Source organism: Salvelinus fontinalis, chromosome 1 (genome assembly GCF_029448725.1).
Source record: "Salvelinus fontinalis isolate EN_2023a chromosome 1, ASM2944872v1, whole genome shotgun sequence".
In the NCBI taxonomy this organism is placed as follows: Eukaryota; Metazoa; Chordata; class Actinopteri; order Salmoniformes; family Salmonidae; genus Salvelinus; species Salvelinus fontinalis.
In genome coordinates this window covers 84146859-84161672 of record NC_074665.1, presented here as the reverse complement: position 1 = coordinate 84161672, position 14814 = coordinate 84146859, and the positions used below count along the sequence as shown (strand labels likewise).

General features: G+C 44.3%; 1 protein-coding gene across 1 annotated transcript in view; it reads right to left on the bottom strand.

Annotated features, from left to right (window-relative positions):
- The window catches only part of LOC129860701 (neurexin-1a-like), a 905999-nt gene that overhangs the window by 154354 nt on the left and 736831 nt on the right, over positions 1 to 14814 (bottom strand). Inside the window, exon 23 of the mRNA XM_055931415.1 lies at positions 14722 to 14806. Within this exon, the coding sequence (XP_055787390.1) occupies positions 14722 to 14806 (85 nt within the window). The remainder of the gene's footprint in view (positions 1 to 14721; positions 14807 to 14814) is intronic.

The window sequence follows — 14814 nt, the reverse complement described above, 5'->3', positions numbered from 1 at the left end:
GGATTCTTCTTATCATGTCAGTTGGAGTTAAGGGATAGACAGGGACAGGGTTTGGCTTGTGAACCCTGCTCTCCCCTCTCTGTCCTGTATCTTCCCTGTCTACACATCACATGGAGGCTGCAGGAAGGTCTGGTGGTGAAAGGTAAGATAGTGAACTGTCATTCTGAATTAGGAGATCAGGCCATACAGGAGATACAGACAACAAGTAAAGTATCTACCCCTGTATCTAATGTCTACACAGCAACTGGTGAGGGCACCACTGGAGAGTCGAGGAGGCGCTGGTAAGGTGTGTGAGGAGGCTTCTGACAGTGTGTTTGGCAAAACAAGCTACTGACAGTCTGTACTTGTGACAGGAAGGTGAGTGAGAGACCAGTAGATTGGAAGGATGGGAGTTCCACTCATGGTGAGTCATACCCAAGACTGTAAAAATGAGGCCCAATGCATCTCTGCTAAGCACTCAGCTTTAAGCAGTTAGACTGACTAGCCTCCTGGCCAGGGGGGGTACTTGTACAGAAACAGAACATATGCTCCTGCTCCTATGATCCGTTCCAGCTCACACAAGCCAAGACTACTTAAATTATATTGTACCACAGAATTAAGCAAAATATTGGGCATTATATTCTAAGTGGATTACTGCAGTATTATTTATATTGGGTCTTAGCTAGTTCGGAGGGAGGGTGTGGTTACTGGTGGACCTTCATCCCTTATATATGACAGTGACAGGTTGTTGGTTGAACCACAGTGACAGAATGCTGGTTGGCTGGACTACAGTGACAGGTGGTTGGTTGGACCACAGTGACATGTTGTTGGTTGGTGGACCACAGTGACAGGATGTTGGTTGGACCACAGTGACAGGATGTTGGTTGGATGGACCACAGTGACAGGTGGTTGGTTGGACCACAGTGACAGGATGTTGGTTGGTTGGACTACAGTGACAGGTGGTTGGTTGGACCACAGTGACAGGATGTTGGTTGGTTGGACCACAGTGACAGGTGGTTGGTTAGACCACAGTGACAGGATGTTGGTTGGTTGGACCACAGTGACAGGATGTTGGTTGGATGGACCACAGTGACAGGTGGTTGGTTGGACCACAGTGACAGGATGTTGGTTGGTTGGACCACAGTGACAGGATGTTGGTTGGTTGGACTACAGTGACAGGTGGTTGGTTGGACCACAGTGACAGGATGTTGGTTGGTTGGACTACAGTGACAGGATGTTGGTTGGTTGGACCACAGTGACAGGATGTTGGTTGGTTGGACTACAGTGACAGGTGGTTGGTTGGACCACAGTGACAGGATGTTGGTTGGTTGGACCACAGTGACAGGATGCTGGTTGGTTGGACCACAGTGACATGTTGTTGGTTGGTTGGACCACAGTGACAGGATGTTGGTTGGTTGGACCACAGTGGCAAGTTGTTGGTTGGTTGGACCACAGTGACAGGATGTTGGTTGGTTGGACCACAGTGACAGGATGTTGGTTGGTTGGACCACAGTGACAGGATGCTGGTTGGTTGGACCACAGTGGCAAGTTGTTGGTTGGTTGGACCCAAGTGACAGGCTGTTGGTTGGAACACAGTGACAGGCTGTTGGTTGGACCACAGTGACAAGATGCTGGTTTGGTTGGACCACAGTGACAGGATGTTGGTTGGTTATTCCACAGTGACAGGTTGTTGGTTGGACTACAGTGACAGGTTGTTGGTTGGTTGAACTACAGTGACAGGCTGTTGGTTGGTTGGACCACAGTGACAGGCTGTTGGTTGGACCACAGTGGCAGGCTGTTGGTTGGACCACAGTGACAGAATGCTGGTTGGTTGGACCACAGTGACAGGCTGTTGGTTGGACCACAGTGACAGGCTGTTGGTTGGACCACAGTGACAGGTTGTTGGTTGGACCACAGTGACAGGCTGTTGGTTGGACCACAGTGCCAGGATTCTGGTTGGTTGGACCACAGTGACAGGCTGTTGGTTGGACCACAGTGACAGGTTGTTGGTTGGACCACAGTGACAGGCTGTTGGTTGGACCACAGTGACAGGTTGTTGGTTGGACCACAGTGCCATGTTGCTGGTTGGTTGGACCACAGTGACAGGATACTGGTTGGTTGGACCACAGTGACATGTTGTTGGTTGGTTGGACCACAGTGACAGGCTGTTGGTTGGACCACAGTGACAGGTGGTTGGTTGGACCACAGTGACAGGTGGTTGGTTGGTTGGACAACAGTGACAGGTTGTTGGTTGGATCACAGTGACAGGTTGTTGGTTGGACCACAGTGACAGGATGTTGGTTGGACCACAGTGACAGGATGTTGGTTGGACCACAGTGACAGGATGTTGGTTGGACCACAGTGACAGGATGTTGGTTGGTTGGACCACAGTGACATGTTGTTGGTTGGTTGGACCACAGTGACAGGATGTTGGTTGGACCACAGTGACAGGTTGTTGGTTGGACCACAGTGACAGGATGTTGGTTGGACCACAGTGACATGTTGTTGGTTGGTTGGACCACAGTGACAGGTGGTTGGTTGGGTGGACCACAGTGACAGGTGGTTGGTTGGTTGGACCACAGTGACAGGCTGTTGGTTGGTTGGACCACAGTGACAGGATACTGGTTGGTTGGACCACAGTGACAGGATACTGGTTGGTTGGACCACAGTGAGCGGAGCAGAGGAGAGGAGCGATCAGTAGAGCGGTCAGGCAGAGTGCTGCCTTGACCTGAGAGGAGAGGAGTGGAACGGATGAGAGGAGTGGAACGGAGGAGAGGAGTGGAAAGGAGGAGAGGATTGGAACAGACGAGAGGAGCGATCAATAGAGCGGTCAGGCAGAGTGCTGCCTTGAGCTGAGAGGAGAGGAGCAGAAAGGAGGAGAGGAGCGGAACGGAGGAGAGGAGCGGAACGGACGAGAGGAGCGGAACGGAGGAGAGGAACGGAACGGAGGAGAGGAGCGGAACGGAGGAGAGGAGCGGAACGGAGGAGAGGAGCGGAACGGAGGAGCGGAGCGGAAATCACGAGAGGAACGGAGGACTGGAGAGGAACGAGGACTGGAGTGGAATGGAATGGAGGAGAGGAGCGGAACGGAGGAGAGGAGCGGAACAAAGGAGCGGAGCGGAAAGGACGAGAGGAACGGAGGACTGGAGAGGAACGAGGACTGGTGTGGAATGGAATGGAGGAGAGGAGCGGAACGGAGGAGAGGAGATTCTTCTAAAGCCACGGGGCTGAGGAAGGAGGAAGACAGAGAGGTCAGGGAAGTGAGGAAGGGTGAAGAAAGATGGAGGGATGGAGCGCGGGATGGAAGATGTGTGTCGTATATGACGAGGCAGAGCACGTTGCGGGAGAGAGCTACTCTTGTTATGTCATTTATTACATTCTTAATCCTGGATTTATTTCGTAACAAGCTGCAATTTTATTTGTATGTTTATGCCTCCCAGTTATCTTCTGACAAAAGAGTAATCTCTCTCCAAATGATAGGGTTCAGAAAATTGTACAGTCTCTTTTTCACCAAGACATTTAAACACAATAGAAGACCTGTGAGAGAGCGAGAGAGATTTGGGAGGGAGAGGGACAGAGAGATGCTTGGGAGGGAGGGAGAGAGAGAGAGAGGCTTGGGAGAGAGAGATTTCACTTTTGTTTATTATCTACTTCACTTGCTTTCCCATGCCTATAAAGCCCATTGAATTGAGAGAGAGAATAAAAGGGCAACCAATGAAGAACGAACACCATTGTAAATACAACCCATATTTATGTTTATTTATTTTTTCTTTGTAATTTAACTATGGGCACATACTATGTCATGTCTTTATTCTTTGGAACTTCTGTGAGTGTAATGTTAATTGTTAATTAGTATTGTCTATTTACTTTTGTTTATTATCTACTTCACTTGCTTTGGCAATGTTAACATATGTTTCCCATGCCAATAAAGCCCTTAAATTGAATTTAAATAGAGCGAGAGAGAGAGACACAAAGAGAGAGAGAGAGACACAGAGAGAGAGAGCAAGATACACAAAGAGAGAGAGAGAGCAAGATACACAAAGAGAGAGAGAGAGAGGGAGAGAGGGAGGGAGGGAGGGAGGGAGGGAGGGAGAGGGAGAGAGGGGAGGGGAGAGAGAGGGAGGGAGAGAGAGAGGGAGAGAGAGAGAGAGAGAGAGAGAGAGAGAGAGAGAGAGAGAGGGAGAGAGAGAGAGAGAGAGAGAGAGGGAGAGAGAGAGAGAGAGAGAGGAGAGAGAGAGAGGGAGAGAGAGAGAGAGAGAGAGGGAGAGAGGGAGAGAGAGAGAGAGAGAGAGAGAGAGAGAGGGAGGAGGGAGAGAGAGAGAGGGAGGGAGAGAGGGAGAGAGAGAGGAGAGAGAGAGAGAGAGAGAGAGAGAGAGAGAGAGAGAGAGAGAGAGAGAGAGAGAGAGAGAGAGAGAGAGAGAGAGAGAGAGAGAGAGAGAGAGAGAGAGAGAGAGAGAGAGAGAGAGAGAGAGAGAGAGAGAGAGAGAGAGAGAGGAGAGAGAGAGAGAGAGAGAGAGAGAGAGAGAGAGAGAGAGAGAGAGAGAGAGGCCTTTGAGGGTGAAGTGAAGAGACAAACAAAGAGGTGGCATACAGCAAGCCATGCACACACACGAACACAAACACACACACAAACACACACACACGAACACACACAATAATTTTAATTTGTGTCCAATGAGCACCTTACATGTCAAAATGACGTAGAGGCAGAAGGTAGAACCAGAAAGGGTACTGAGTAGTACACATACTGTAGATATGCTGCAGGAGACCAGACACTATCGTTCTTCTTTGCATTGTTATTATGGACCATTGGGTCCTCTCCTTCCTTTTTCTCTTTCTATACTAAAGCTCAGGTTACGAAATCTATCCCATTCAGGGATAACATTTTTTTTGTTCATTAACAAAACAATGTTGTCCTCTGGTTTTTATCACAACACCCATACCCATTCATTCTGTTCTAAACAGTGTACAGGTTGATCTGGGCCTGGTCTGGCTACCCTGCTGCTGGATGGAGATTGGGTCTGGAAAAGCGGGACAGGGACCAGCCTCTACCTTATCTCCCCCCACCAGACAGCAGTGATTTAGACTGAGCTGCACACACTGTCCCCCCAGTCCCAGATGACCTGGCTTGTCCGTGCTATTTGTTTTCTGTGTTAATAAAGTGCTCAGATAAGACCCGGCCTTTATCTCGCTACAAGCTCTTCTAACAACGCTCTCTAGCTCTCCTCTCCACATTAAATGAACAAGATATGCAAATGGTTTCTTCCACTGTTCATTTAGAGGGAGGCCTGGGAAATAATTAAGCAGGAGCTCACAGAGACAGCATACCGTGTGTGAGTGTGTGTGTCTTTTTTGTGTATGTGCGTGTGTGTGTGTGTGGGGGGGTTCTGCAGACCCTGAGAGGAGAAGGGATGGAGAGGGGGAATTGGAGTGAAATGGGAGATATGAGAAAGAGATCGAGAGGAGAGAGAGAGAGAGAGAGAGAGAGAGAGAGAGAGAGAGAGAGAGAGAGAGAGAGAGAGAGAGAGAGAGAGAGAGAGAGAGAGAGAGAGAGAGAGAGAGAGAGAGGCCTTTGAGGGTTGAGGGAGGAAGAGGAAGAGACCAGAGTTAAAGAGAGAGAGGAAGAGAGAGAGAGAGAGAGAGCGAGATGAAGACTGAGCAGTAATGAGAGAGAGAAATAGAGAGAGAGGGTAAGAGAAACCAGAGAGTAAGATAGAGAGGGATGGATGGAGAGAGAGACCAGTTAAAGAGAGAGAGGGAGAGACCAGAGTTAAAGAGAGAGGGAGGGATTTAGAGAGAGAGAGGGAAAGAGAGACCAGAGTCCAAGAGAGAGAGGGAGGAAGAGAGACCAGAGTTAAAGAAAGAGAGGGAGGAATGGAGAGATAGAGAGAGAGAGAGAGAGAGAGCGAGAGAGAGAGAGGAAGAGAGACCAGAGTTAAAGAGAGGAATCTTTGTTTGTGCATCATGCTCTGATAAGAGTCGAATAACAAGGCCATTGCGCACTACTCCATTAACTTTGTCTGCTGTGTGGTAGACAGGCTTTCAGCACTAGCTGTTCCCTCCAATAGAGTAGTGTACTGCCCTGCTACAGTACCCTCTGGGCTTGACAGCACCATTGTAATGGTATTACTTCCATGGCCCAGACTCTGGAGAAGAAAGAGGGTCTGATTTCTGAGGCTGCATGTACTCCATATAATACGAAGTCTGCGACAGCATACCAAAGGACACCCTGTTCCCCTTATAGTGCACTACTTTTGACCAGGGCTCAAAGTACTACATACTATATTGGAGAAGTAAGAGTGTCATTTGGAAGGCACAGAGCCTCTGATAATTGGGCTAAGGACAGTCTAATGGGTCGTTAAGTAGGCAGAATGGGACATTTTAATGAGATTACACGAGGGAGCGGTGTACAGGCACAAGTGGTGCAATTATCCCCACCCTGCTTTTCTCAATGGTGGTCCCCTCCATCCCATCCAATATGTTCTCCTTCCTCCCCCTGTCTCTTTCTTTCTCTCTGTTTGTCTCTCGCTCTCAATGGTGGTCCCCTCCATCCCATCCAATATGTTCTCCTTCCTCCCCCTGTCTCTTTCTTTCTCTCTGTTTGTCTCTCGCTCTCATTGGTGGTCTCCCTCCATTCCTTTACCCTTTTAGCCTGTTGTCTTTCTCTCTCTCCCAATTTTCATTTTCAATTTAAGGGGCTTTACTGGCATGGGAAAAACATATTTACAGTTGAAGTCAGAAGTTTACATACACTTAGGTTGGAGTCATTAAAACTCGTTTTTCAACCACTCCACAAATGTCTTGTTAACAAACTATAGTTCGGCATGACACAAGTCATTTTTCCAACAATTGTTTACAGACAGATTATTTCACTTATAATTCACTGTATTACAATTCCAGTGGGTCAGAAGTTTACATACACTCATTTGACTGTTCCTTTAAACAGCTTGGAAAATTCCAGAAAATTATGTCATGGCTTTAGAAGCTTCTGATAGGCAATTGACATACTTTTTGTCAAAATGGAGGTGTACCTGTAGATGCATTTTAAGGACTACCATCAAACTTAGTGCCTCATTGCTTGACATCATGGGAAAATCTAAATTAATCAGCCAAGACCTTATAAAAGAAATTGCAGACCTCCACAAGCCTGGTTCATCCTTGGGAGCAATTTCCAAACACCTGAAGGCTCCACGTTCACCTTTACCGCTGAGGAAGGAGACGCGTTCTGTCTCCTAGAGATGAACGTACTTTGGTGCGAAAAGTGGAAATCAATCACAGAACAACAGCAAGGACCTTGTGAAGATGCTCGAGGAAACAGGTGCAAAAGTATCTATATCCACAGTAAAATGAGTCCTATGTCGACATAACCTGAATAGCCGCTCAGCAAAGAAGAAGCCACTGCTCCAAAACCGCTATAAAAAAGCCAGACTATGGTTTGCAACTGCACATGGCGACAAATATCGTACTTTTTGGAGAAATGTCCTCTGGTCTGATGAAACAAAAATAGAACTGTTTGGCCATAATGACCATTGTTATGTTTGAAGGAAAAAGAGGGATGCTTGCAAGCCGAAGAATACCATCCCATCCGTGAAGCACGGGAGTGGCAGCATCATATAGTGGGGGTGCTTTGCTGCAGGAGGGACTGGTGCATTTCACAAAATAGATGGCATCATGAGGCAAGAAAATTATGTGGATATATTGAAGCAACATCTCAAGACATCAGTCAGGAAGTTAAAGCTTGGTCACAAATGGGTCTTCCAAATGGACAATGACCCCAAGCATGCTTCCAAAGTTGTGGCAAAATGACTTAAGGACAACAAGTCAAGGTATTGGAGTGGCCATCACACAGCCCTGACCTCAATCCTATAGAAAACGTGTGGGCTTAACTGAAAAAGTGTGTGTGAGCAAGGAGGCCTGCAAACCTGACTCAGTTCCACCAGCTCTGTCAGGAGGAATGAGCCAAAATTCAACCAACTTATTGTGGGAAGCTTGTGGAAGGCTACCCAAAACGTTTGACCCAAGTTAAACAAATTAAAGGCAATGCTACCAAATACTAATTGACTGTATGTAAACTTCTGACCCACTGGGAATGTGATGAAAGAAATAAAAGCTGAAATAAATAATTCAATTATTATTCTGACATTTCTTAAAATAAAGTGGTGATCCTAACTGACGTAAGACAGAGAATTTTTACTAGGATTAAATGTTAGAAATTGTGACAGACTGATTTTAAATGTATTTGGCTACGGGGTATGTAAACTTCAGACTTCAAATGTACATTGCCAAAGCAAGTGAACTAGATAATAAACAAAAGTGAAATAAATAAAAACTTTTACAGTAAACATTACACTACAAAAATGTTGCTGCTGTGATGGAACAATGTGGTATTTCACCCAATAGACATGGGAATTTATCAAAATTCAATTTGTTTTCAAATTCTTTGTGGATCTGTGTAATCTGATGGAAATATGTGTCTCTAATATGGTCAAACATGTGTCAGGAGGTCAGGAAGTGTGGCTCAGTTTCCACCTCATTTAGTGGGCAGTGTTCACATAGCCTGTCTTCTCTTGAGAGCCATGTCTGCCAATGGCAGCCTTTCTCAATAGCAAGGCTATGCTCATTGAGTCTGTACATATTCAAATATTTCCTTATTTTTGGGTCAGTCACAGTGGTCAGGTATTCTGCCACTGTGTACTCTCTGTTTAGGGCCAAATAGCATTCTAGCCTGCTCTGTTTTTTTGTTAATTCTTTCCAATGTGTCAAGTAATTATTTGTGTTGTTTTTTCATGATTTGGTTGGGACTAATTGTGTTGCTGTCCTGGTGCTCTGTGGGGTATGTTTGTGTTTGTGAACAGAGCCCCAGGACCAGCTTGCTTAGGGGACTCTTCTCCAGGTTCATCTCTCTGTAGGTTATGGCTTTGTTATGGAAGGTTTGGGAATCACTTCATTTTAGGTGGTTGTAGAATTGAACGTTTTTTTCCTGGATTTAGAAAGTCATCGGATATTGGCCTAATTCTGCTCTGCATGCATTATTTTTGTCGAAATCTGTGTGCAGAGTCCCAATTTGGAGATTGTCCCATTTTGTGAATTATTGGTTGGTGAACGGACCCCAGACCTCACAACCATAAAGGGCAATGGGTTCTATTACTGGTGAAGGTATTTTTATTTTAGCCAGATCCTAATTGGTATGTCGAATTTAATGTTCCTTTTGATGGCATAAAAGGCCCTTCTTGCCTTATCTCTCAGATCGTTCACAGCTTTGTGGAAGTTACCTGTTGCGCTGATGTTTAGGGCAAGGTATGTAAAGTTTTTGTGTGCTCTAAGGTTAGGTGTCTAGATGGAATTTGTATTTGTAGTCTTGGCAACTGGATATTTTTTGGAACACCATTTGTTTTGCCTTATTGAGATTTACCGTCAAGGCCCAGGTCTGACAGAATCTGTGCAGAAGATCTAGGTGCTGCTGTAGGCCACCCTTTGGTTGGGGACAGAAGCACCAGCTCATCAGCAAACAGTAGAGATTTGACTTAAGATTCTAATAGGGCGAGGCCGGGTTCTGCAAACTGTTCTAGTGCCCTCGCCATTTCGTTGATATACGTATATGTTGAAGAGGGTGGGGCTTAAGCTGCATCCTTGTCTCAACCCATTGCTCTCTCTCTCTCTTTCTCTCTCTCTCTTTCTCTCTCTCTCTCTCTTTCTCTCTCTCTCTCTTTATCTCTCTCTCTCCCCATCTTTCTCTATCCTTCTCTTTTGAAGGAGTCATGTGCAAGTGTTGAATTAGGAACAAAAAATATTTCACCATTGAGGTGCCAGGACAGAGAAGAGCTTGGCCTGGGCTGAGCAGAATCTGCCCTCCTGTACGGGTAGTTGGGAGACCAGAGTTGACAGAACAGAGTGCCCTGGTTGGGTGTGTAGGGTTTGAACATAGCCTGGTAGGGAAGTGTAGGTAGGGAGGGACAGTTCCTCTTGCTGCTATGTAGCTAAGCACCATGGTCTTGTAGTGGATGCGAGCTTCGACTGGAATCCAGTGGAGTGCCACTATATAGGGAATAGGGAATCGGACTCCTATATAGGGAATAAGGTACCATTTTGGACACAACCAGACCGACCAAGGTATTAATGAAGGCTCATTAAACCATATAGGAATAATATAGATTATGAATGGGGCAGAGGGCTGGGGGGGAAGGGAAGGCGATGCTGTATAGTACAGAGCAACAGAGACAGAGGTGGGCTTGGATAAATCCTGTTCTGTTCAGATAATCCTCACACAGAGCACCATTTATATAGGAAGTTGTCCTATTTGTGTATAGCTAAATTCATTCATATTTGATAGGTAGTTAACTTGCAGTTAACACTTGAATCTGGTAAGAAATGGAACTAATATATGTTCATCATAATCAAATTAGACATTTTTTTTATTTTTTATTTCACCTTTATTTAACCAGGTAGGCTAGTTGAGAACAAATTCTCATTTACAACTGCGACCTGGCCAAGATGAAGCAAAGCAGTGGGGTACAAACAACAACACAGAGTTATTTGCTCTGGTTTGAGTCGCGCTGTGCAGACTGGCGAGAGTTATCCGGGGTAAAGGTAGCTGATGACCGCTAGCAGGGACTAGCTGACCACTAGCTAGTAGCTAGTTAGCTGGCTAGCCTCTGTTGGGGGCTTCCAGTTCAGAGGATTGATCTGCAGGGCCCGTGTGGTAAACCATGCCAATTGGCAAAATAGGTATAGTGGCCAAAGAATTTGCGCGATGGGCCTCTTAAGCTAACAGTCCGATGTGCTCTAGACAGCTAGCGTGCCGCGGCAAGCAGGCTAGTGCTTGGGCATACAGGGGACGTCACAACGGAGCAGTCAGTTGAAAAAAAACCTCAGGGTTTCCCCCCTCATCCCCTCATTCCCTCTCATCTCCAAACAACTATAAGTGGATTTGAATGTGTGTCTGTTGATTAGATCTTGTTTGGAAATTCAAAATGACCTACACTGCATATCCATGTTTGATGTTATTTTGTATAATGATTTCCTTTCATAGAATTACAATGAGGGACACCAGTAGGAGTGTCTTGGCTCTGTTGATGTATACTACTATATAACTGTAACATGTTTTTACTCTGCTTGATGGGAAATACAAGAATATGTACAAGTTCTTCTTCTTCTTATCTCTCGCAATGCTCTTCCCTCCCTCATTTATTTGGTTGTTTCATTCTGGTGGTTTATCAGTCATTCTTTGAGACACAGAGTCAATCAAGTTTTGACTAAGTGGCACAAAATCTAATTCATCTCTCGTGATTTATTTTTTATTTTATTGCACTGACTTTTTAAAACTTTAGTCTGAAGTTGTCCTCATTTCAGGACATTATACTGAACTTCATGTCAAGTCAAAATGAAGAGAGAAAATAAACAGGTCTGTCGTAGGAGTTTTGGAAATGGGGAAATTTCAATAATGTTGTCACGCCCTGGCCTTAGTATTATTTGTTTTCTTTATTATTTTAGTTAGGTCAGGGTGTGACATGGGGTATGTGTGTGTTTGGGGGTATTTATATGGTAGAGGTGGTGTTGGTGGTAGTGTATGGGTTTGTGTTGAGTGTATGTATCTAGCTGTGTCTATGGGTGTGTAGTTTTCTAGGAAAGTCTATGGTTGCCTGAATGGGTTCTCAATTAGAGACAGCTGGTTTCGGTTGTCTCTAATTGGGAACCATATTTAAGGCTGCCATAGGCTTTAGCTGTTTGTGGGTCATTGTATATGTATATGTCGACGTAAGTAGTTTGTGTGTGTGCACTTGCGTTTGAAGTTTCACGATCGTTTGTTGTTTTGTTAGCTTGAATAAGTGTTTCGTGTTCATCTTCGTCGTTGTAAATAAAGAAGATGTATTCATATCATGTTGCGCCTTGGTCCTCTCATTCATGTCAACACGATCGTGACATGTATGTGTGTGCTTAATACGTGTCTAGTCTGTGTGAATGAGTTCTATAAAAAGGCCAACCAAAGCTTCTGAATGTGTCTGCATTCACCATGCACTTACATGTAATTGACCTAAAGAAACTATTTCAATTGGAAACAAGCTGTAGCTACACTTATCTTTAATCAATTCCAAATAGTAACTGTTTTACTTGTTATTCAATTGCATGTTTGATAATGAAGGCCATTCCAATATAGTAGCTAAGAAATAAAACAGAAAGTTATATCTGAAAGTGAATGTTTAGCTGACTAGTATTTGAATTAGAATTCACTGATATGAAGTCTTAACGATTGTGTCCTTACTTACATAATAACAATGACATAATTGCCTTCTAGACGTTTTTGTTATACCACTGAAACAAATGGTGACAAATGAATTAAAGTAAAATAATATATTTTATTTAACAAATGATTGGCTTCAATCGTATTGCAGATTTAGACAGACAATGAATTCTGACTGAAAGACATTCAGGAGGAGTTGTTGACATGTATTTTGTTTTTTCTTGATGCTTTGTTTTGTCTTGATCTCCTCCATTGAGCCGGTGAGTTTAATCTGCCGTTGAGAAATATCCTTGGTTAATTACTCCTCCCCTCACACCAAATGAAAACATGCAGCTCTGAGTTCATTAGAGAGCTAACCAACCTTCAACTCAATTAATCTACTTCCTTTTAGACGTCATTCTGTGCAACAAGTTATCTACTCTTTTTGTATTTTTGTATTTTTTTGCCCCAAAATGGCTGTCTCAAGATGCAATAAAAAGCTATCTTTATCTTTTCAAGTATCCAAAAGATTTAGTGAGTGTGTGTGTGTGTGTGTGTGTTTGTGTGTGTGTTTCTGTCTGTCGATGTTTTTCTGCCCGTCTGTGTGCCTGTCCGTCTGGTGTGTCAGTGAGTCTCTCCTGCACAGCTAAGATCCTATAGCAACCATAGATCCTGTAGCAACCACACATCCTATAAAAACTATACAGCCATCAGTCTATTAACCCTGCGGTGAATGCTTTGTTTCTCCATGTTTGTTGCACGTCACAAGACATTCATTTCCCCCGTCTGCCTGAGGCGAAGAGTGACGAGCGAATCTGAACCCAGCCATAAAACCCCTCTTTAGTGTTGGTGAATGCACTGGGCCGCCTGAAAAGGTCAACACACATTAGAGAAGGAGGAGAGGAGAGCGGACAGGTTGAAATCATCTCTGGTTTGTCCTCATGCCAAGATGGTTGAGTTAAACTCAGGCGATCCTGATCCTATGAGCTAGGCCCCTCCCCTATGCACCAGGATCCTCACATACCAGGCAGGCTCCACCCATATGAGCAAGGTCCCTTTCGCAATTTCTACCCTTGTTTTAGGCCCCTCTCCTATAAACTAGTCCCCTCCTCCAAAGGGTCTTTTCCTGAGAACTGTCATGACAGAGAGTGGGCAATATGTTCATATTCTATCTTATACATCTTATACCATAAGAATACAGTGAAACTGTTTGCTGTTGCAGACAAACATAGATTATCATTGAGTCTACCTACATAATATTTGTCCAGAGGATAGACATTAATATTTACAGAAAGTGACATCACAGGAAGTGACATGCCAGTTCCAATATTCCAACCTTTATGTCAATTAATGGGATTTTAAGACCATACTGTATTCTCTGTATTAATTGTAATTTGTTTAGAGTAGACAATTTTGCAAAACAATCTCCAAAGAAACTGGCCTACTTGCAGCAACAGAGATATGGCATCGCCAGCCCTTTTAATTCTGGCATGTGCGGCCATCTGTGCTACTGTTTTAATTCCGGCATATTTTGACGTATGTTAGCTGTCAGTCAAACTGCGCACAAGTTAAACTGAAACTAACCTTGACGGTTGAAATTAGGATTTCATTCCGAAATGTTGGCATTAGTGTTAAGTTGATTAATTCAGAGATTTATGCATTAGGGTTAAGATTAGGCATTGATTCCGAGTGGTTAAGGTTTGGCATTGATTCCGAGTGGTTAAGGTTTGGCATTGATTCCGAGTGGTTAAGGTTTGGCATTGATTCCGAGTGGTTAAGGTTTGGCATTGATTCCGAGTGGTTAAGGTTTGCGATAAGGTTAAAATGGAAAAACAAACATTTCAAAACAAAACTAGCACTGGGATTGAACCCACAATCCTCTGAGCTGTAGCTCGCGGTTTAAACTAGATGCTAATAGATGCTCACGTTACCCCTAGTGGACAGTAGGACATTTTCATGGAAATAAAATACCACCCCATGCCATAATTTCACCATTTAAAATATGGCTAAATACTTCATAATCCACTAGAATTTGGCAATTTCAATTTGCTGTCTTGACTTACTTCAGTGAAAGCTATGGGTGTTCCTGGGTAACAGAACACGTTCACTTCCTGGTTAGAGTAGCCTATATGTGGGAACATGACAAATGCTGTCACATATAACAAGACATTAAATCATTCATCTGACTTGGATCCTCTGTAGCCTTTGTCAAAGCCTTTTAGTAGTTCAAATGTTGTGAATTCAAGACACACAAGTCATCATTCTACTGACATGTTGACATTTCAAAGGTTACTGTATAAAAAACGGACAGTATTATTATGAGAAAGAAGCACAGTATATATATGACACACCAACCAAAAACATGTCATACACCATTTATAGATAGCCCAACATTTTTTAAACCTTCTCCTGACAACAGTTAGGATACCCTTTTTGGTCATTTCAAGTACAGGTACATTCAAAGTGTGGTAGAGAGCACTGTGAGCAGAGGATGCTGGGAAGGTAATAAGGCGTGGGTGTCTTACCTGTGGGATAGCGCTCTATGACAGGTAGGTCATCCACCTGTAGTGTGGCGTTACCGCCACTCCGCGTAAACTTCACTATATGGTACTTTCCAT